General features: G+C 39.3%; 2 protein-coding genes across 3 annotated transcripts in view; both read left to right on the forward strand.

Moving 5' to 3' along the window:
* The window catches only part of LOC140952123 (uncharacterized), a 57,476-nt gene extending 42,586 nt beyond the window's left edge, over positions 1-14,890 (forward strand). Inside the window, exons 1-12 of one of the 2 annotated variants that reach the window (XM_073401552.1) lie at positions 346-484; positions 610-810; positions 1,981-2,199; positions 4,378-4,652; positions 5,185-5,230; positions 6,847-7,073; positions 8,099-8,177; positions 9,242-9,667; positions 10,513-10,607; positions 11,070-11,123; positions 11,769-11,876; positions 13,374-14,890. In XM_073401552.1, coding sequence (XP_073257653.1) covers positions 481-484; positions 610-810; positions 1,981-2,199; positions 4,378-4,652; positions 5,185-5,230; positions 6,847-7,073; positions 8,099-8,177; positions 9,242-9,667; positions 10,513-10,607; positions 11,070-11,123; positions 11,769-11,876; positions 13,374-13,742 — 2,103 coding nt within the window. In that variant the 5' untranslated portion in view covers positions 346-480 and the 3' untranslated portion in view covers positions 13,743-14,890. Of the gene's footprint in view, positions 1-345; positions 485-609; positions 811-1,980; positions 2,200-4,377; positions 4,653-5,184; positions 5,231-6,846; positions 7,074-8,098; positions 8,178-9,241; positions 9,668-10,512; positions 10,608-11,069; positions 11,124-11,768; positions 11,877-13,373 lie in introns of those variants that run through there. The other variant, XM_073401559.1, reaches the window with a different exon arrangement.
* A 1,954-nt stretch (positions 14,891-16,844) lies between these two features.
* LOC140952145 (hydroxylysine kinase-like) lies at positions 16,845-22,706 on the forward strand. The gene is made up of 2 exons (XM_073401575.1): positions 16,845-17,426; positions 21,969-22,706. Exons 1-2 carry the CDS (start codon positions 16,881-16,883, stop codon positions 22,587-22,589), a joined length of 1,167 nt encoding a protein of 388 aa, XP_073257676.1. The 5' UTR covers positions 16,845-16,880; the 3' UTR covers positions 22,590-22,706.
* The last annotated feature ends 938 nt before the right edge of the window (positions 22,707-23,644 follow it).

The following is a 23,644-nucleotide window of genomic DNA, read 5'->3' on the forward strand; positions in this document are numbered from 1 at the left end:
CCAGAGTCGTGTAGCACGGCAGACCTTGTCGAACTTAATTGTTCTGCCGCACTAAATTAAAAACTTTGATTCAGACGTCGTGCTTCTGCCGTGCTTATGTCGAACTTAATTCAAGAATTAAGTTCGGCACGGCAGAAGCACGACGTATGAACTGGGCCTAACATAACGTCGTGGTTTGCAACCGCGCTGGCTGAGATAAGAGAAAAGGCGCACTGCAAGCAGCAAAAGACCCCGCCTCCCCCACCGCCCCTGCCTCCTGTTGCCCAGGTAACTGAAGCCTAATGCGCGGATGCTAAGCTACAAAATATTTCCCATAGTGTCTTTCGGCATTACTTCCGAGTACACCTCCAAGTGACACTGGAAAAATATTCCATGTTTCTGCAGTTAACAGGAATTGTTTAGTTCGTTTCTCTCCAAATGTAGGCGTCTTTTACGGCTCTAATTCAGCTGCTGTTGTCTTTGTTCTGTTATTTTATTGATATGAGTAAGTATCGCTTTGCCCTAGGCCTTGTAATCTGTTTTGAGGATGTCGTTGTCGTAATGAACCGAGGCGGTTCTCTAACCGGTCAATGAAGAGTAATTGAATCGGAGATGGCTCTTTGTTCCTAGGTCGCACAGCTCGCGTAACCTTCAGCTACAAGGCTGAACAAGACGACGAACTTTCTCTGGAAGTTGGAGACGTGATTAAAAGTATAGTTGATACGGATGTAGGATGGTGCGAGGGAGAACTGAACGGAAAAAGAGGGATGTTTCCCAGTAATTTTGTTGAGGAAATAGTTGCGGAGTCCTCCGATAATAACACCGATTCAGGTGAGAAATTTTCACGGCTTTTGCACGTTGGCATTTTTCCTTAATCCTCAGGTCGACTAAGGTTTTGTTTGGTAAAAATAACATGGTAAGTTCACTTTACAGTCATGAGTTTATTATAACTTTATGTACATAGGCTCACGTATCCGCGGACTACTCAAGCTACAATGTGCAAGCCATTGATTTTCACGTAGTTGTTATTTTTAGGTTACCCAAATAATAATTGTACAGAAATCGTGAGAAGTCACTATAAAGAGCGTCATAGATTCTTCTCAAGTATTTCCTGTTGCTTTTAATACACACGTTTGTTAATATTGACAGCTCCTGTACTCACGATCTCAGATCGTGGAAGCCTTAAATATTTGCAAACGTATAAGGTCATTCTGTAGTTTCACTTTCCTATAAGCTGCGGCCGTAAGCTTTAAGCTGACTTATGTTTCAAGTAAAGAAGTCGCAGGTCTGGTGCATTGCAAATGTTTCTTTTTCACCGAGATTCAGATCTCTTCTGGTGATTTCTTGGATGTCAGTTATAAATTGAAACGTTGGTTGAGAATGATTATGATGTTTATATAAGCAACTCAGAAAAAAAAAATTCTTCCAAATTCTTCTAACAGGAGTGTCAAACTTATGAACTTCTGGTTACTGGTAAAGATTATAAATTCTATAGTACTGAGCTGAAGCTATCATGTTAAACTATATGTTACAGCCCAGTTAAAATGAGGCAGCAGTCGACAATTGTGCTGCTTTCATTGGAATATGTGCCACCTATTCAACACTAGGGTTGAGTAATATTTAATAAAAACCACACAGATTTAGGTCTTTGCCGCCTGTTTTTGTGGTTATCTTGCCAACTATTGTAAAAAGATCGCAAAGCATCATACAATCCTACTGAGTGGTCAGTGGATCGGGTTTACAATCCAGCTTCCCAGGTTTCTCTCACCACCAGTTGGATTTGTTTCTCAACTGGGGTGAATTCAAATTCTCTGCCTCACTTGTGAAAAGCCAACTGTCTCGCTAATGACTCCACTAACTACTTTGATTTTTGATTTTCACTAATTCAAGTCATAAGGGCTCTTTAAAACTCCAACTCTGACTCCATTGCTAGTGAAAGCCAGCCTTTAGAGCATTTGTTGGTCATTGGGCGCTATTTTAATTAATTAATAATCATTTTAGTTGCAGGAAAGAAGGCAAGAGTAACATTTGATTATGATGCCCAGGACAAGGATGAATTGACTTTAAAAGTCGGTGAAATCGTGAATGTTCTGGGTGAAGAGGAAGCAGGCTGGTGGAAAGGACAATTGGCCAACAAAACTGGAGTCTTCCCTTCAAATTTTGTAGAGCTCATTGATGAAAAGGATGCTGCACAAATGGAGACACAACACAAACATTCAGGTTCGTTGTAACCTGGGAAAACAGTCAACATTTTGCATTTCCACCATTGGTGTTCCTGCGAAATGAAGTCTGAGAAACAAGCCCAGAAGTTCCATACTGATGACGTGTCACTACTCACATCAGGTGCTTCTGATTGATTGAAGTTATTTTCCTATGTGGCACGACCAATCAGAAGCACAACCCAGATCTGGGTAGGGATGTGTCATCAGTATGGAATTTCTGCACTCATTTCTCAGATGTCATTTTATAGGGAAACCAGTGGTGGTGTCATGACAATGTCAGCTGTTTTCTCAGGCTAGGTTTGTTGTACTCGTATGTAGATTCTTCATTTGCTCACCCTTGTACACCATACATGTACGTGTACACTGTATACAACTGTTTGTTGGTAATTCCATTGTATGTCTAAAATAAACCATGTGTTTTTCGAGAAAATATCTGTACAATAACAATAACAATAACATTTTTTTTTTGTATTGCGCCTTTTCTATAAAATATTCAAAAGCACATCACAATAGTAAATAATAACTAAATTTTACAAATCTTTCTATCAAAATCATAAAAAATATTTACATTAAATGAGTAAAAGATAATTACAAATAAAGATATAGATATACTAAGATAACTGAAATGATTCCTTAAATAAAAAATGCCTTAATTAAAGTCTTAAAAGATTCTAAGTTCATTGCTTCGCGTGCAGACCTTGGCAGCTTATTCTATAGGAAAGGAGCAGCTACCTGGAAAGCTCTGTCTCCCAATGTTTTCTTGGTTTTCACACTTGGTCTTTCCAACAAACGACGATTGTCGTTGTACCCAGCTAATGTAGGGGCATTGGGGCATTGGGAATTCCAGGCGGCGAAGGGGGCTCTCCCTTTTATAAGTATTTAGAAATGAATTATCCCTTTGTCTCGTAGACCATATTATGGCAAAATATTTGTCATGCTTACTTTAAAATCTGTGGATAAAATCCTCATGGTATTACCATTCAAATGAGACCCCTTTGGCAGAACTTTTGCAAAGTGCTATTCATTTCTTAGGATTTTACAAAGAGGAATTTAAATGTTTCTTACTTTTTGTGTTTACAGTTTCCATAGAAACTGTAACACTAATAAAATAAGTATGCGGTCATGAAATGTTGTGTCCGTAATGTCCATTAGTACATGTAAGAAAAGCGATAATTCTTATGGCCAGATACAAAATACTGTATGATTCAGTTCGCAAACAAGGGGAGTCTATTATGCTTTAGTCATTACTTGTCTTTTTGTCAGTTTATTAAATTTTTCTCTATAGTCAAGAGAAAATTTTGCAAAAGAGGGGTAAGTGTGCTACATAACATGAAGGTGAAGTGTGACCTGTTGCGTGAGAAAAGTAAGTGTGACCTGTTGCGTTTAAAAAAAATATTTTTCCTGATGCAAGAAGTCAGGCTTCATTTTCTCTTTGACACTAGTCATGAGCATGCTAGACATGAAGGTGAAACATAACTTAACCCATTTGCTCCTGGAGATTTTGCCGAAAAACGTGTTTTGTAGCTAGTCAAGTGGTTTTCTAGTCACTGTCTTGCTATAAAGAGCTTAAACTTACCGGTCGGTCATTTACAGGTCATACACTTCACGGCCTTCTGATCCAGATGCAAAATATCAACTTGCGAAGTTCGGGCATGTGCAGAAAGCCAAATTTCAAGATAGTTTTTGGGTTTAAAAGTGACACAGCAGTCTTGACTTTTACTTTTCGCTTTCTCTCCTCCCCTCTTTTTTCGCTTTTCTTGCCTCATTTTTTTTTCTCTTGCTGCGTATTTAGTAGGCTTCATTTTGGTGGGAAGAGTTTTTAGGAAAGCTTTTAGGATCTTAGGATTAGGTGAAAGGAAAGGTAGGTGGGGAATGGAACAAGATTTTCATGGAGATTTTCAGGTCAATGTTACATGGTTTTTTGCCTCTTTCTCCGGTGGCCTTGACTGAATTGTGCTCATTCTGGTATGGTTTGAAAGATCTCTTCACTCTGCACAAGTTAGCCTACAAAGTTGTCCTTGACCGTTAAAACTGATGATGTCACAGGGGGTAGAGAGGATGCGTATCCGCACAGGCCGTTACGGGCGGTTCAGAGGCGAATGGGTTAATGCATCAGATACAGATATATTATTAATAATAGGTTTCTTAACAATACATTGTATATTTTTTTCTTCAGTGGAAGCTACAGCACCTAGTGTGGAGCATCTGGATGGTTTATTGGATGAGGAGGAACCTGAAATAAAAAGATCCTCCAGTGTGGGAGCATCTTCCAAGAAGTTACCTGGAGGGGGTATGGGATTTGGCAACCTCATCAGTGCTGACATTTTAGCTGAGAAGAGACTCAAGAAAGTCCATCACGATGACAAGAAAGAAAAGAAAGAGAAGAGTTCTGTCTTACACGCTGAACCGAGCAAATCACCATCCACAGTGAAAACCAAAGCACCTGTGACGGTAAGGAAACATTATTCCAAAGCTTCTTCATGTCCTTCTTCACTTGCTTTTGGCCTATCATAGAATAATCCATTCTCATGGTTAAAGGAGCTGTGTCACAAAATTCAGCCAAATTAGGTAATTAAAAAATGTGCGTTAAATTAAGAGAAACATAAAAATAATCGCTTAAAACTTTTAAGGAAGGTTAAAATAACACAACAGATACAACAGATGCCATGGATGGGCAAAACTGAAGAAGACTGAAACGGATTGAAATTAGGGTTTTTGAAAACTGTTCAGCCTAACAGTTTTTCAAAGTTTATCTCTGCTGTATGCAACCTTAAAAAAAATGCTCAGGAGACATATTTGTTTGTCTTGAGTCTCTGATTTTCTCATTTACATGTAATTTCCTTGCTTACTTTAAGTTCCATAGCAATTGAGGGCGAGTAATTGGCAAAATTTAAAACAAAATGAACCGGACTGCCGTGACACAGCCGCTTTAATATCTCGGGGTTTAAAGTCACTGACTTCCATTGCTTTTTCCTTTCTTTAGAGTGCTAAGTCAAGGCCAGCACCTCCTGTTCCTCAATGTCCACCAAGTAAGCACTTTAACCCTTCAAGCCCCAATATCAACATACAAATTCTCTACGCTGATCTCCACATACATATCCTCGAAAAACTAGTTGAGAGAATTGGTTTTAAGATCAAAACATTTTTTCTTGAGTGATCATTTTAATAATTCTGATAACCCATTCTCTTGATCATGTATGGATATTGTTGGGAGAAAATAGATGTTGGTCACTCCTGGGACTAATTAAGGTACACTGTAAATTTTTAAAAGAGCACTTTTAAGACAGCACATGTTTATTAATCCATTTATTTTATTAAATCTAGATCGAAGCACCAGCAAAATAAGATTTTCAGTTACTGGAGATGATATCCTACCACTACTGTATGTTTCCTTACCTCTGATGGAATGTTTTTAGAAACTCTTGACTAGTGGACAGTCTGGACTAATACAAATTTTCATTAAAAATTCCGGTAGCAGGAGGAAGGTGTAACACCTCAGGAGAATATTTTGAAAGAGGCTCCACATCTAAATTGAAAATAGTCATAATTTTATTCCACTAAACGTCAGCCAGAGAATTCTGCATAATAAATGAAGGTTAATTCTCTAATATCCGATGCCCAATGAACCATAGTTTTCAATAAGAGCCAGTGGCCGACAAAATTTGCTGGCTCTTTCACACGAACTTGCCACCTACTTTAAATACAGTATTCATGTGAGGTCACCGAATAAAAAAGCCAAAATTTGATGATGTCTGTGTTTTGTTCAAGCACTCCAGAATGCTGGAAATGCATTCTAAGAGGCCCAGATTTCAAAATTTTTACAGGAAGGTTGTGGTGGTGGTGGTGGGGGAGTTGCATGCCCCCGGAGCCCCCTAGAATCTCTTGCCTTCAGCACTGGCAAGTTGTGCCTTTGGTGCCAGTTTTTTCCTTCCCGGCCTACTGTAAAGCTTTTGCCACCTATTTATAACCTTATTGAAAACCCTGATGAACACCCTGCTAATAAATCATAAATGTCACTGTCTGCTCTAAGTTCAAACTATATGTGCATCTGTACCCCTGCATTATAAATAATTATTGGATGAGGTTTTTTATGATTTGAATAATCAAAGTGGAGGTATTATCAGCTGAGCCAAAGGCCAAGGCTGATAACACTTATTGAGACCTTGATTATTTGGGATATCACAAAAACTGAATCTACGAAATAATATTATTGTTTTGAAGAAAAGAATCTCACGGAACACGTTTTGAAATTGCTCTTTGAAATCATGCATAGTGCGTGCAATCTACAGATTAGTCAGTAATCTGCTAGCAAATAACTGACAAATGTGTAGGTTGGGTGGATTTCCAAAATTAACTGTAGGCTCTTAGCCATAATACAAAGACAGATAGTGAGTACAATGTATAAGAAGTCTTTTTTATTTTGAATTCCCACACCCTCTACAGGTTGCTCTTAATATAGGGACCATGCAATTAGGGTTTGAACCTCTGGATATTTGTTGTTGACACATCATGTGTTACACTGAAAATTTATTTTGTATGTTTGCCAATACACTGTTTCTTCCCTCGGTTAATTCCCATGGGATTAAATACATGTACATTGTACATGTATGAATTTCAAAACTTATGATTTTATTATCATTTTTAGGTAAGAAGCCCAGTGAAAGAGCCAAAGTTATGTTTCCTTATGAACCTGAAAATTCAGATGAACTTAACTTAGTTGAAGGTGACATTATCACTATACTTAACAAGGACGTTCCTGAGAGTGATGGTTGGTGGGAAGGAGAGATCAATGGTAAAGTTGGCATGTTTCCTAACAACTTTGTTGAACTGCTGCCTGCTGAGGAAGAAGATACGACGTCAGTGAAAGACAAAGTAATAATATTGATACTATTCATACCTTTTTGAACACGGGTATAAATTTGCTAGCAAGCATGACTGACAAAAAAATGATATTTTACCTCAGTTATAGTAGGATACATGCAACAGGGCCCTATTTTGCTTTCTTTCTGTAAACAATTCAATTTCACCAGCAAGTGATAAAATCCTTCATATTTGCTTCTCAACATTTTTTTGTTCACACGTTCAGAGCACTGGGCTTCCTTATCTTTTTTGTTGCTAAACCCTTTTCTTTTTCACATAAAATGCCGTGAAATGCAATTTTCACATCAGAGCTCCCAAATTTCAACTTTTCCCGGGGAATCCCCTCATGGAAGGGAGCTAGTGCTATAATGATCAGCTTGATCAGCTGTGCCATGTGACTGTCTTTTTTTTTTCCTCCTACTGTAAATTTTCTGGAGAACCCTGCTACAATTCACTTCTCAGTAATTGGTTTCGCTTTTAAGATTTTCAGAACAAAAAAGGGATATGCTCAAACCTCCATGAAGCTTCTACCCTTGAGGAAGAGATAACTGGCCTGCTAATAATAATTGTTTAATATTTAGTGAGAACCAGTTCTAGTAACTTGCTACTTTATAGGAGGACGCTTAAGGGCTTGTCATTTATTACCTGCAAGGTGGTGGTGGAGTAGGGGGTGTGGGGGGTAAAAGGGTCAGGCGGCCATTTTGCTGGGGAGTCATTTTCAAAATTTTGAAATTGGTTCTGGGGGATCATTTTCAGATAACAGATCATCACCTGGGGGATCATTTCATGAAAGAAGGTCAAAGCAGTAATGAGCAAGAATTGAAATTGAATGTAACAGCTGTAAATAGTTAACATGGATCATAAAAGATGGCTGTAGATAAAGTATGTGGTGGGGTGGTGAACGTCAGCTTGATTTGTAGCCGGAATATTTGTAGCAATCGAGTACTCGAGGAGATTCAACTGTATTCTTAATTCAAACTTTCTTCTTGCTATTATCATTATTCATAATTATTAATTTTATTGTTTTGTTTTTCCAGGCTCCTGTTGCACCTACCACAGCCAAGAAAGGTGTACCTGTGCTACCAGTCAACTTAGATGAACTTAAAAAATCACCAAGTGAGTATTCCTACACTCAGGAGATATATCACCAGAGGCTGGCTATTTTAGGCCATTTTCTCCATTTCTGGACATAAGTGACACTCGGAGGCAATGAAACTGATGTTAAAACTCTAATTATATTGTTATCACTTTGTCGGGCATTGTGGCGCATTTTGCGCTAAAATTTAATTTAACCCACTGAAATAAAACAATAAAAAGACAGGATCAAACAGTCATAAATTACAAGCAGCCAATCACAATGAGAATCCATTGCAATGTTCATGCCACCGTTTTCTTGCATCGTTTGTCAAAGAAATCATGCTGCCATTTTCAAAGCTCAAATCACGGCTGAAAACACAACCAATAATTTGTAAATTCTTAGTCACTTCAGCTAGAGGAAGAAGATCTACAAAAGTTAGAGAAGCTTATGATGCAAATAATGCCTCTAGTATGTGCATAGTCATTTCAACCAATTATCTCAAAACTGTTAGTTTAAAACATTTGTACATGTGCACTTATGTTTCTCTTCTGGGATAACTTTGAAAATCGATGCTTTTTAGCTTGAGGCTTCATGTTTGTGTTGTTGTGTTTGTTCACAAAAAAGAAAACTAGCAGTGTTTTCCCGCCCTCTCTCATGCCACTTTCCACCATGCCTTCATCATGTGCTGTAATGTATCACGAGTGGGATACATTGCTTAATGTATCACGATCGGATACATTTGATTTTAGTCAAGGCCATGTGACTAAGAATCAGCCAATGGCTGTCCCTGTTTAGTTGAGTAAAAGTCTAGGAATATAAGATTGTGCTTTATACCAACTGTCAAATTATGCAAAGAAAAATGGCTACTACAATTTTTCATTCGAGAATAGAATAACATGATGTATATATTTTTTGATTTTAGTTTTGATTTCCTTTATCTGCATTTGGGGGGTGGGGCAAAGCGACGGATGACATTTCCGACTACTTTTACGGCGCTTTTAATTTCTGGAACTGGCTGGTCGGATCAGTTATTTTGAAATTGCCCACAACTCTCTGTTAGCAGGAGTTTGACTGAGTCACGTTTGTTTCATTACCATGTTAGAAACACATAAAAAACCTGCTCCATCTGTCTCTGCAAAAGATGACTCCGACTCAGAAAAAACAGCACACAAAGTCACACCAAAAGAACCACCCAAGAAGCCTGTTTCATCTCACCCTGCTAAAGAAGAACCCAACGTGGATCATACCCCAGAAATGGCCCACCCAGCACCTGCAAAAAAGCCAGTGGCACCACAGAAGCCTACTCTCCCACCCAAGAAACCATTACCAATAAAGGCTAAGAAACCAGATATTATAGGACGAAAACCAGAGAAAAAAGCAGATACAGAGAAATCGGCACCTCTTAAGAAAACTGCTGAAGATGCCGTAGATGGTTCACACGTTAAAGAGATGTCACATGTACAAGAAAGGTCAAAACCGGTTGACAAAAAACCAACACCTGAGATTAAGACAAGTGATACTGGAGAAGGTATGTTCACTGCTTCATAATATTATAAGAAAAAATGCGCAACATATAATTTCACTGTTTTTGCTTACTCCAAGCAAATACCAGAGGCAGATTGCATAAATTTGTTGGCACATTTCCAAAGTGTGCAATGGCTGTAGATAAAAGGACAAAAATGAAAGGAGCGGATGATGCACCTAAAAAGAACTATACCAGAATCATTTATTATGGAGGCAGAGATGACTGGAAGTTTCTTTAATTTTGATTATAAAGCATAAAGGTACATGTATAGAGAAAGTATCCGTATAAAAAATGCAAATGTCAATCATTCTGTGTTGGAATATGGTCTCCTTTAGATATCAAATAAGCCGCCTCAGCCACGCCCAGATTGGTTTTCTTTTAAGAATTTTCATTCTAACTTTTAGACTATCCCCGTGAGTCACTATAACATGGGGTTCTACTCCCCCCCCCCCCCCCGTAGTACTAAGTGTTCATCTTTTAAAGGTCTCTCTTAAAGGCCGATTAAGACGGTACGTTTTTTTGCTTACGACTATCGTGCGCGTGTAGCATATATCATGACTTTCGACCATCCACACGCGCACAATTTATACTTACGACATCCACAATGTGTAGTACGGATGTCCTGGGTCTAATTTACCCCACACGATCTGTCGTAAAGTCGTGACGCATGCCAGTCGCGCACGATAGTTGTAAGCAAATATCGTGCCGTCTAAATCGGCCTTAAGACAAATGTCTATATATGATTACTTTCAAAACTGGTAATAATTCCAAACAGTGCTGTCCTCATAGAAAAAGACTTTGTCCTTTTGTTCAATTGTTGGTTGACTGTTTCTTGTTCTCTGTTACAGCCCCCATATCGTTTGATGATCCGCCAGAAACAGAAACGTTAAATCACTTGACTGCTAACAGAGCCAAGGTGCCACAGAAGAGGCCGCCATCTAAGGTTTTGCAGAGTATTATGTCCCATTCACACGAAAGCTTAAACATGATGTTTAAAAGCTGTTTTTTCTTTACTGAAGCTGCTCACTGTACTTTTATTGATTGCAAATTTAAGGCAATTGTGTTTTTTGGAGAATGGAGAGTAGACGTTTTGAAATTTTGAACTTGGAATTTTCTTGCAACTTTGGCGCTTGCTTCATGTGAGACTGGCGGCCAAAACTCTCACACGCGCAAAAACAGTTCCGCCAGCTACGCAGGCAAGTAAGTGGGTACACTTGAGTACCCGATATGTGACTGTGTACATAGTTACTTCATTTCACCCTATCAGACGTGCCCGAATTCTCGCGTGGCTACTTGAAAAAAGGGTGCGTCCACATTAATGCCAAGCGAGTACCGCAAGTACCAAGTGTGAACGTCGCCATATTCTAGTCCAAATTGATATGTAACTTATTCCCTTTTGTTACAGGAAGGGCGGTTAGATTCGGCTCGTCTCAGTGGAAATTTAGATGACCATCTTACCGTAAGTTGCAATGTTCATATGCTGTTGATAGTTAGTAAAGCGAGGCAGCCAACAACCGAATCTTTCCGAACACCTCAGATTTGACTCAAATGTGTTCCCTATGCTTGAGCAGCCTGTTTGTTTAATTTGGAGCTGCCTTAAAAACTAATTATCTGTTCGAGTTTCTTAGGGAAACTTTTGGTCGAATCGAAAGTTTTAGGTTGTTTTGTCATCCGAAACTGTTACCTACCCAGAAGGATGCGATCGAAAGTTCCAGGAAAAGGAGTAGCAACTTTCATTAGAAAATTTAAGGGGACGTTCTGTCTTTATACCGAGATTTTCAGGAGACCCATTTTTTAGCTATAATGTTGATATCTTGGTAATAAAATGTAAAAAACACAACCTCCGGTAATCGTAGGTAAGTTACTGTACGAAACATTGAATATCTTAGACGAATGGAACGGTAATCCAGAAATGCTTAGCCTAAATCTCGAGGCAATATTTGCTCCTTTGAAGAGTTATGTTACAGAAAAAAGTCTTTGGCTCCCCGTGAAAAGAAAAGAAGAAGAAGAACAGGTTACACCCCAGCCCTAGGACCTCATGACTCGTGTGCACCTTCACCCTTTAGATTTTTGAGGTAATTGTAATCTGCTGTATTTCTTGTAGGAAACAATCAAGCATCCTCCTTCACGTCCCAAAGAACCACCCAAAGAGCCTGCATGGAAACGTGATGCAAGAGAAGCTCGAGAAAAGAAACAGCCGCTAGAAGAAAAGGTGGGCAGGGAACAATACGGAAAAAAAAGAGACTCTCGTAAAGGCCGCGCGAGAGACCTCGCGCGTCTCTTCGACCCTGTTTACACGGGTCCGGACAAATTTTTGAACGGACCAATTTTCTACCTGTGCAAACCGTTTACACGGAGCCGTGCAAATTGTGGTACAGATTACAGTATTGTTTGTCGTTCAAACACTTACACGGTTCCGCGGGTTTATAAAGGAAAGCGGGGGCGAAGGGAATGATGGGAAAAGGAGCTCTACGCTCGTTCCCATCCTTCCTCTCTCGCGCTTCTCGCTTGTCTCGCGCGGCCTGTCTCGCGTGCCCACTTGTTCCCCAATCCCCTCTTAGCCTTGGGAAAGTGTGTGGAGGGGGCAGATACCATTCGTTTGCCAAGTGTGTTCAGCAAAGAACACTTACGAAAATTTAATTAAGATGGTTCATCAAACGAAGCCCAAAAAGTTTTACTGTAATATATCAAGCATGAGACGTCGTGTTTCATCACCAGATGAAACACCGAGAAGACTGTTGTAAATACGACGCGCAGCGGAGGTGAGATGTTTCATCGGTTGATGAAACATGTTTCGAATGCTTGATATTACTTCTTAAAGAAAATGATTTTAGAAGGAGAAATTAAGGATGCAAAAATGAGCAGTTTTTCTTCTGATTTCCAAACACTCATTAAACATAAATTTCCTTTGTTTTTTCTTTATGAATTATTAATGAGTTTGAGAAGTTGACTGTCATGAACGAGTAAATTAAACCTGCGCAGAATGATCTGGGATCGTGAAATTGAAGACTGTGTGTTTTTAGGTTATCTTTGGATGGCTTAGCTTGAAATTGGAAAGTGTTCGAAAGATTTTTTCAGTGTTGGGTAGCCTCCGGGACGCATCCCTCGAGGGTGAAATGATCACCGACCCAAGCATTTCAAGAGCTATTTGTGGTACTTTTAACTACATTGGTATTCGCTGGTTGTTTGCCATGTATGCATGTACTTGGGCAAAACGGTCGGTTCACGGTTTGGGCAAATGGTAAGCAAAACTCAGGCCTGGTAAATTTCGTACGGTAATCGCGTTTCCCTTTAAAACTGGTATCAAAGATGCGTTTAAAGAAATGGAACACTAATTCAGTTTTTGGAACATTTCGACCGGGAAAATAGCACTACCTCTTCAGACATCTCATTGCTCCCGGAAACGTTCCAATTGGAACGACCCTAAAGGTCATGTTCCATCCACTTTCCAACCGGAATCTGCGGAAACTTTTTGTAAATTCGCCACTTAAGAAAACGAAAAGGGAACTGGAGCCGAAATATGTCGCGCAATTGTTTCTGGGATTGTTACAGGCCACGCGCCGTTCATTTATTGGCCGCCAATCAGTATTTTCCCTGTCCATAGTAACAGTCCCAGAATTCAATGCGTATGTTAACTCGGCCCACACTCGTTCTTGTTCCTAAAGTGGCGAATTATTGATTCCGGTGTTTTTTCCTTTCCCTTATTAAGGCTGCACTGCCGATATTGGCCTCCAAAACTGACGCGTTAGAAAAGCGAAAGTCAGTTCACAAGGAGGAGACACATGAGCAGACGCCACCGGTGCAAAAAGTAGAGCCTTTTACGACAACGAGCCCAGCCGAGGTGGAAAAGTTACGAAAAGAGGTGTCTGGCCTGAGAGAGATGCTGGACAAAATGGAGAAGAAGTTTAATGAAAGTTTAAAGAAACAAGAAGAGAAATTTATTCGAGAGATCGAGGTGCTCACTAATGACTTTGATGAAGAGAAGAAGCAGAACGCAGCAGAGCTTGCCGCGCTGAAGGTGGAACTGAACATAATGAAGAGACGCCAATCTCGGTTGAATTTAGATGACACTCAGTGATAATAGCCGATAGGTTGTGCTAAGCGAAGTGAATGAGATTTAGTTTGATACATTCAAATAGGCGTTCATTCATATAGCTTAGGAAATTTTTAAAAAAATACTCTAGAATTGTTTCAAAATACATCGAATTGTCACCTGAGGGTCTTTAAATCAATACGAAATAGAGTATAAGTAAGGTAGCATCTAGACTTAATACACGTCGTTTTCACAAACTTCTTTACAGAATCTACAGTCAAGGTAGTCACCCTCTGTTAAGCCTTCCTCTCCTTACTCCGGTCCAACCTCCGGTCTCACAAAGGTGTTCAAGTTAAATACAAGAATCACAAATTCATAGAAAAGTAGAATAACTTGCTAAGTTTCCAAAACTAGACAAAGGATGAAAGAAAAAACAAATAGCATACTGGGAAAATTATGTCCTTTGCTACTAAAGAAGTCTTTTATACATCTTCGTTAAAAGCTCGAGGTGATTCCGAATGTTTTCATCGTCTCAGAAAACAAACCGAGCGGTCCGGGCATTTCCTTGGATCAGGTTGCCCAGCAACATTTCCACTTAATTCTTACATGGGTCTAACATGAGGGGCACCCAACGACGTTTTTCTTTAAAATAATTGTTCAGTGTTCGAGGAAGCAAATATTATCCAGAAATTTCTAAAGCTGTTAGTTACCTATCAGGGTAACTAAGAGTTTCGGAGAAGACCAAAAAACCACTTAGAACTTTCGAGAGAACCCAAATTTCCCCAAGATATCTAGCCTCCCACGCAGGCGTTTTTAGGGAGCTCGTTTTATCCTGTGGGGAGGGATGAAAGACGAACTTCCCTAAAAACGCCTGTGTGGGAGGCGATACTACAAGATATCCGAACAGATAAACAGTTTTTAGCTCAACTCCAAGTTAACCAAACTAAAGCATAGAGAAATTTATTTGAGACCTTCTGACGTATTTGGAAACATTTGGTTGCTGGGTGCCCCTGTCATCGTCACACAGAGAGGAGACGACAGAATTGTTGCAGGTTATTTGGTCTTCATCCTTGAAGCAAAAATTTAACTTGACGAGAAATGTCAGTTGTAGGAAGTTATCATTTTTATTATCGGAATATCATCTGTATATATATATAAAAAATGCAATTGAAAAGTATTTTGGTCTCTCGTGATTTCAATGTTGTTGTTGTACCTTCTTGCATACTGTGTGTATACAGGATTAGCATGCGTGCAGACGATAACTAAACTCTGATTAGTACCGTCTGCGAAACAACGCAGAGATCCTTGTTCTGGACCTCCAAAGGACTCAACGAATTACCGGAAGTGCGTTTCGAATTTCCCTTCAACCTGATTGGCGATCACGACAAACAAAACAAAGGCCTTTTTTAACTGGCCAATCGTGGTGCGTACTCAAATCTGGGTACACAGCTGGAAGTCCAGAACAAGGATTTCGGCGCTGTTTCGCAGACGGAGTTAACCAGAGTTTAATTTCATCTGCGCGCAGGCTAATACAGGATTGGCTGAAAAATATCTAGGGTTGCTTTCTCGACCAATCCTCAATTTTTTGTGTGATTTTTTAGCCTGTGCATCAGGTGATAGTTCTCTGGTGAGAGTGCGAAGCTCCGGGCACAAAGTGAAGAAAGAAAAGTACTCCTTACCTTTCGTGGCTAAGCTTTTTGAGCCAATAGTATCACTGCTTAACTGACAGACGACCAATAACATCGGGACATATCAGGTCATTGACTAGAGTTTAAAATCAACTGACGCTATACGACTCACTTAGACTCTGAAGATTACTGCCGCACAGGTTGTGGAAACGTCAGTCACTGTCAGTAACAGTCCTATCCAGGACTACGTTAACCCGGACGATCATACTCAACCTACTTATAAAATGACTCCTGGGTTCAACCTTTCACAAGATGCTCCTTCTTTTAAAGCCTATACGCCACTTGCACATCTTCCATAATGCACCTTATTTGCCCCCCCCAATTTTGCATAACCTTTTTTTTTTCACAGCCGCCCCAAGAGAAATTGAAACAATGCTTATGCAAAATTTTGAGGGGGCAAGAAAATGATTTTTCATTCTCACGCAAGTTAAACTCAATTTGCACTTAGCCTCGTCATGAAAGTGAGAGTTCTGGACCTCGCAGTACTCTGGCCTATCTTAGGGCAAAGTTGGGAGAATGGGGACAAGGTGCCCAAACCCTTCCTTAACTCTTTTGTCCTATTATGCATGGTTCACCTGGAATTTACCTGGAATAGGCGAAATTCGTATTCCCGGGTAGCCTGAAATTCATCCGACAACTCGTGTCTTTTCGGCGTTATTTTTTATATTTACACTATCGTAGATTGAAAAAAAAGGAGACGAATTTCGTAGGAAGAAAACATGGAAATTGAAAGCCACGGTGAGAAAATGAGAAATGCTAGCGCCAGCAAGGTGAAAATGAGCAGCAGTGAAAAATAAAAGCGAACGTGAACACAGGAAACAAAATATTGGGTAAGCACATACGACAATTCGTCCATAAAAATAGTGTGTAACTAGGAAGTTTGACGTTTTAGAGCCTGTTTACATGGAGGTGGGGGACCCCAGGTAGGTGAGGTAACCCGCTAAGGTGGGGTAACCCACCTGTCCATATAATCTCTCAAGGCGGGTAGCCCGGTCTGCCAGACCGGGTAACTCTCTCAGCTGGGGTGAAATTTTGCCACGTAAACGTTTCAAGGTGGGTAACCCGCCTATCAGTGGTCGGATTCGCGATATTGAATTCGTGCTAAATTCACTTTGGCGGTGGCTTTGCATCATTAGTAAAGGTAACAATAGAATGTCACAGCACTGAACCTTGCAGCAAGAGCAGCACGTGAGTGTAGAAGAGCATTAATCACAAAGAAACGTGGTTTGGCAGCATTTTTCTTGTTTACATGCTTAGCGACCATTCAATAATCTTGAGAAAGTGTACCCCGAGATGGCGGGGTTGTTAAGATTGCCTGTAAAGGAGCTAGAGTTACTCACCTGTCCGGGGTCCCCCACCCTAGTAAACATGTATAGGCCCTTACTCATATTTCGAGCTGGGGCTACCTGTGGAGAGAGACGTCTGGGTACGAGGCAGAAGGAAAATCATCGAACTTTACTAATGATAAATCCTCGTTCCCCGAGAACCCTGAATAATGGACAATGATCTAACTGGAGGGCAGTTAACACTAACACGACCCTATGTTGATAAACAAGGTGCGATCAAACTTGCAGATTTATTGTTTGGTCTTCGTATTTCCGACCTTTCACATGCCAAGGAGTTTGTCAGTTACGACGACCGAAATTTCTATTTGAAAGGTGTTTTGCTTAGCCAAGAGAACAAACAAGGGAGTTCCAGTGAAGATGAATTCGTGTTGAAAATATTAAACCACGTCGATTCACAAAACATGTCATATGTTAATGCACAAAATGCACTTTTGCTTCATTTGAAAGAACATGGCTTCGTTTGCCCGGTTCCAGTGAAGTCGTTAAGTGGTGAACTCACAATGGAATGCCAGTTGTCCTCTTATGGTTTAAGTGGTAGTAAAGAAAACGCCAAAATACAGGAGATCCCACGCGAAATTAACGCCGTTCGACTTCTGAGCTACGTGCCTGGGAAGCTCCTCAAAGATGTTCGTTGCACGAATGATCTCCTCTTCAGTCTGGGTCGTTACATCGCGAAGATGAATAAAGCTTTACAGGTAAAATACGTTTTTTATACGCAGTGCGGTTCGCTATAAAGTTTTGCGTCGATCAAATTGAAAGTTCAGCATCCCTCTCGCCCCAAAGTGGTGTTTTCTCACACCACGGGTGACTATTTAGCAATTATTTCTCGAGCGCGAATGGGCTCTGAGTGAATAGCCCGTGATGCCGAAGGCCTCAATAATGGCCCTATTTAATAGGCTATTTTGCTAAAACAATAAGCCATTTGTACTAATAGGTTATTGCCTTAGAAAAACGATTAGTGGGTCATATCTTAAATTAAATAACATTGATTTGGTTTTTCAAATCATTCTGAGAAACGTATCGCTCCAATTCACAGGAATTGTTTACCTTCATTTGCATTAATTTGTACTCTTCGCTTGCAAAAACGTGGCTTTCAATAGACCTTGTCACGGTTTTCGACGCCATCTTGACGAGTAGGCAAACGCGTGAGAAATTACAGTGTTTGTATGAGAATCTAATGTCGAATAATTTCCGTAGAACGGTTGTTCTGAAAAAAATTAGATTTGTAAACTAAAGCTTCACTCCTAAGGATTCTCCTGAAAAAGTTTGAGGGCGTTACATGCACTAGAAGACCTAGAACCACTTTGTAAAATTTTCTATACATTTGTCTGTAAGAAAGTCGCGGGAAAATTACAGACAAATATATGGAAAATCTAAAGCAAGCCTCTGGAGAAATTTAAGCACAGGTACGGCCCCAAAATTTTTTAGGACAATCTTTTGCTTTGTTCCTTTAGTTTACAATTGATATTTTTTTCAGAACAGCTGTTTTACGAAAATTATTCAACATTAGATTCTCATACAGACACTGCAATTTCTCACGCGTTTGCCTACTCGTCAAAATGGCGTCGAAAACCGTGACAAGGTTTATACGAAGCAGGATATCTCCCGGGCTTTGAGTTTTCCTCGTGTGTTCTTTAGATTTTCCTTCTGAATCCGATTGACTGCAAACAAAATAGCCTCCATCCGAGGGACAAACTTGAAACGTAGTTACTAAAACAAGGAATGACCTACAATGATCTACAATGACCTACAATGACCTACAATGATCTACAATGATCTACAATGATCTACAATGACCTACAATGATCTACAATGAGCTACTATGAGCTGCTAGGAGCTAAAATAAGTATAAAATGAGTTAAAATAAGCCCTACAATGAGCTACAAAATGACAGACAATGATGTTTGTCATGTGTCACGCTTGGACGTGACACTAAGCTCATGGTATTAAATTGCCAGGCACATTTTGAAAAGGCAAAACAAAAATAAAGCCTGATCTCAGGTAACTTGAGAAACTTGAACATAAATTATTGCAATTGCGTTTTTACCGGTAACACTATTATACCCCGTATCGATGGAAGTCATCCTGCGCCTGCGTGAATCCAGTGTATTGTCAAAGTACTGTTTAATTTGTTTGAAAAAAAAGACAACACAAAACACAACTAACGGGAAAGGTTGCAAGGGATGGTTTGGACAAAAGTCACAGTACTGTGACAATACAGGATTCACGCAGGCGCAGGATGACTTCCATCAATACAGGGTATAATAGTGTTACCGGTAAAAACGCGATTGCAATAATTTATTTTCAAGTTTCTCAAGTTACCTGAGATCAGGCTTTATTTTTGTTTTGCCTTTTCAAAATGTGCTTGGCAATTTAATACCATGAGCCTAGTGTCACATCCAAGCGTGACACACGACAAACATAGCTTAACATCATTGTCTGTCATTTTGTAGCTCATTGTAGGGCTTATTTTAACTCATTTTAGCTCCTAGCAGCTCATAGTAGCTCATTGTAGGTCATTGTAGGTCATTGTAGATCATTGTAGGTCATTGTAGATCATTGTAGGTCATTGTAGGTCATTGTAGATCATTGTAGGTCATTGTAGGTCATTATAGATCATTGTAGGTCATTCCTTGTTTTAGTAACTACGAAACTTGAAATCACGGCAAATCCAGTGATAAACTTACATACAAACATATTTACATCCAAGATAGCTCAAAAGCGGATGGCATTTGGCACAGGTAACCCAGGCTGGTCACGTACGCGACTGAATTAGTGTGCTGCGAAGCCTGGTGTCTTTGCAGCAATAAGGCTGGTTACCGGCTCAAAGTGGTGTTGTGTTCACACCTCAGGTACCCAATATGAAACTGAGTGCATGTATGCCCCATTTTGCCTTGTCAAAGGCTACTTCGAAATGTGACTAATTTGTATTCAAAGGAGTGGATTGGTTTTAAGCAGAAACACGGACATTCAGGTCCCTAGTGCTAGTCCAAATTGTGGAATGGGTATTTGAAGAAAGGATGTGTTCACATTAGTGCCTAGTGAGTAAAGACATGCCTGGGAACCTTGTGTGAACTACATGTTTCATTGAACTGTTAAGTGTCTATTTGTATTGCTAATAGCATAATTTGTAGTGATATTTGGCATAAAAACCACGAGTGATATTTGAAAATTGTTATACAAAATTATAAATTTGAAACAATTTTGAAATATCACGAGTGCTATTTATGCCAAATATCGCATGCAAATCGTGCTATTATTTGTTTATACTACTACCCAAACAAGGTTTGTCATTTTCACATGTAGGTATTTCAAATTAAGCTGAAATGCCACTGCTCTAAGCCAACCAAACTGCAGAAATTTCTAACGTAGCAGTATAAACAGTGGAACCTCAATATAACAAAGGGCCAAGGGACTGACAAAATTTGTTTGCTATAAAGAGGTTTCATTATATCAAGGTTCTTTTTCATATGTTTTACTATTACAGTGGTAATGAAAGTCATTCATTATACCAAGGACTTAGTTATATAGAGGTTCGTTATATCGAGGTTCCACTATACATGGAACAGGAAATGGTCAGCCAAAACAATTCTTCAAGGTCAGGGAAAAGTCAGGGAATTTCACTTTCTTGTCAGAGAAAATTTAAATATTTGAAAGAGGTCTGTCGTGGAAAAGTGAAATTGTAAGAGTACATCTTTTCCCGCCAATGTTATTTTGTTTTAACACTTAAAATTCTGAAAATGAAGAAATGATTGCCGCAGTGAACACAATTTATGCAATTGCGTAAAGAAGCCTGAAAAAAAAAATTCAGGACTTCAACGGGGTTTGAACCTGTGACCTCGCGATACCGGTGCGATGCCCTACCAACTGAGCTATGGAGCCACTGATGTTGGGAGCAGGTCAATTGCTGGTTCATATGTTCCCGTGAAAGAAATGAGTGTTAATGATATATGAAATAAATCATATATGAACTGTGGAAATGAAATGAAAATGAACAAATGATCGTTGCAGTGAACACAATTTATGCAATTGCATAAAGAAGCCTGAAAAAAAAAATTCACGACTTCAACAGGCTTTGAACCCGTGACCTCGCAATATTTTAGGCTTCTTTACACAATTGCATATAAAATTGCGTTCACTGTGACGATCATTTCTTCATTTTCATTTCATTTCCACAGTTCATATATGATTTATTTCATACATCATTAACACTCATTTCTTTCACAGGAACATATGAACCCACAATTGACCTGCTCTTAACGTCAGTGACTTCATAGCTCAGTTGGTAGAGCATCCTACCGGTATAATCTCGAGGTCACGGGTTCAAACCCCGTTGAAGTCCTGAATTTTTTTCAGGCTTCTTTACACAATTGCATAAATTGCGTCCACTACGACGATCATTTCTTCATTTTCATTTCATTTCCACAGTTCATATATGATTTATTTCATATATTATTAACACTTAAAATTCTTTTGTACATTTTATGAAAATAAATCATGATGTATTGTTAGTTTATTGTTCATGAAATTGAACAACAAGTCATGTTAAAGAACTTTCAATTCATATACACTGTAAATAACTTGCTGAAAGCATAAATAAATGGGTGCAAGGGATGGCTGTAAGGAAAGGGTTGAGTCCATTGTCAGGACTAATTGATAAACTGTTTATTCAGTTGGTTGGGGAAATTTTACATTTCTTAGGAAAAAGTCAGGGAAAAATCTTGGGATTTTCAGAAACCTCTCACCGTGGCAACCATGATTTAGTGTCTGTACATGCAACAAAAATGCAATAGAAATGGTTGTTGCATCATTCAATACATTTTCCAAAGATTTTACATTTTAATGATGGGCACTCAATAAGGTTTTTTCTGTCTGGTCGGTTGAAACCTGAGTTTTTTTTTGGATGTCGATCAAGTGCTATCATGGTTTTTCCCACCCTCTGCTGGTGAAAGTTCTCTCATATTGTTCTTCTCAAAGAACAAAGACAAAGAGCTCAGGATTCTCTCTGATAGCATGATGAATGATAAGAAGTTCTAGGAGTTAACACTGAAAACAGTCTTATTTCAAAGGACAACTTTTTTTGTTGTTCAATACTACAGAAAGTTATTCATGACAAACCTGTTCACTTCAAGCATGCCTTTAGGACCCTTTAGATTATAGTCATTTTATACCACTTTTGCCTTCTACTGTATAGTGATAAAATGTTTGACTAATGCAAGGTTTGTGGTTTCATCCAGAGTTTTCAACATGCGGGCCTTAGTGATCTAGTGAAACAAGAATGGGACTTGGCTCAGTTAACTAACCTTGAAAGTTACATATCTGTTGCAAGCCAGGGTGTTAAAGACTCAAAACCACTCCAAGATGTCTTCAACATATTTGTCAATAGAGTCATTCCAAAGCTTGTTAATCTAGATAAACATGTAATCCATGGTGACCTCAATGATGAGAACATACTGGTCGCTCCTAGTCAGCGTGGTGATATTCATGAAATAGCAGGTATACTTGATTTTGGGGATACCTCAGATTCCTACAGAGTGTTTGAAGTTGCCATATGTATGATGTACATGATAATGCTCCGAGTGCAACAAGGTGATACGCATCAAGAAGCAATCAGATCTGCCGGCCACTTGTTGAGAGGTTATCAAAGCGTTTACAGCCTCTCTCACTCTGAACTTGAGCTCTTGTATTGGTCAGTTGCTGCTAGGTTCCTTCAGTCTTGTGTAATAGGAATATATAAACAAACTCTTGAACCAGAGAATGTATACTTGAGCCAAACTTATCACTTAGGATTTAAAGTTCTTTCTTCGTACATTGCCTCTTCAGAAGAAGAAACGCTTAATTCTTGGTTTTCAACTTAAATTAATAGTAGGGATGTTTTAGCCTTTTTTTTGGTAGGAATACATGAAAGCTGATGACCTCATAGCCATTTGTCTTTATCTCATGAATAAATTGCGGTGTAATTTCATTAAGATTTAGTCATGTGCTATTTTTTGGTGGTCTAACCGGTTGGACAGGTTGTTTAGTTATTTTTAGGTCGATGAATATAAAGTAAGACAAGTGTTCATTGTTTTCCCACCACCACCGCCAATTAGATAGGTTATATAAATGGCCCGTAATTCCTTTTCTTCCTTTGGCCTGATTTTGTCTTGAATTGGGCTTTTTGGGCCTGGTTTTGGCCTGTTTGACCTTCTCTTTAAGCAGTCTATTTGATGGTGGTGGTGGTGGTGGTAAAGCAATAGAAATGTGGTGTTGGTGTTGGTGGAAGTTAAACTGAATAAGAAAAGGGTTGATGGTTGTGGAGGAGGAAAACAATAGAAATGTAATGGTGGTGGTTGTGGCGGAGGGAACACAATAGAATTGTGGTGGTGGGGGAAGTGAAACAAAAAAGTGTTGGTGGTGGAAATGAAATAAAATTAAGCAAGCTAACAGGCTCCACTCCACCATAAGATTTGCGGTTGGACTCCTCGAAAGACATTTTTTGACGGAAATAGGTCTCAAAATTTCATAAGACACGTCTTCTGCTATCCTTAATTCAGAAAGGGCTGAAACTAATCTCGTTTTACGACAGGAAATTGGCTCAAAAACGAAAGTGCATCAGACAGTATTGCCTTTTGTCACGCAGTGCAAACTCCCTGATCAAGCATCAAACATCAAGACAACGCTTGATCATTGAAAACTGGCAACTTAGAAAAGCGGGTGGAGTATGCTGTTTTAGTGTGGAGGATTCTTCGTTTTGACTGAGCAAATATTATTTTTGCCGACTGAGAAGTCATAGGCTGATGTGCTTCCTGTACATTGATTTCCTGTGGTTTTTGTCTCTGACAGAATTTGACCTCTGAGGCGGTTTAGAGAATTCTTTGACCTCTTTTGAAGCGTTATGCTTTTTATTGCTGCTAAACGACCGTTTAATAAA

This window comes from Porites lutea, chromosome 1, assembly GCF_958299795.1.
Source record: "Porites lutea chromosome 1, jaPorLute2.1, whole genome shotgun sequence".
NCBI classification, from domain to species: domain Eukaryota; kingdom Metazoa; phylum Cnidaria; class Anthozoa; order Scleractinia; family Poritidae; genus Porites; species Porites lutea.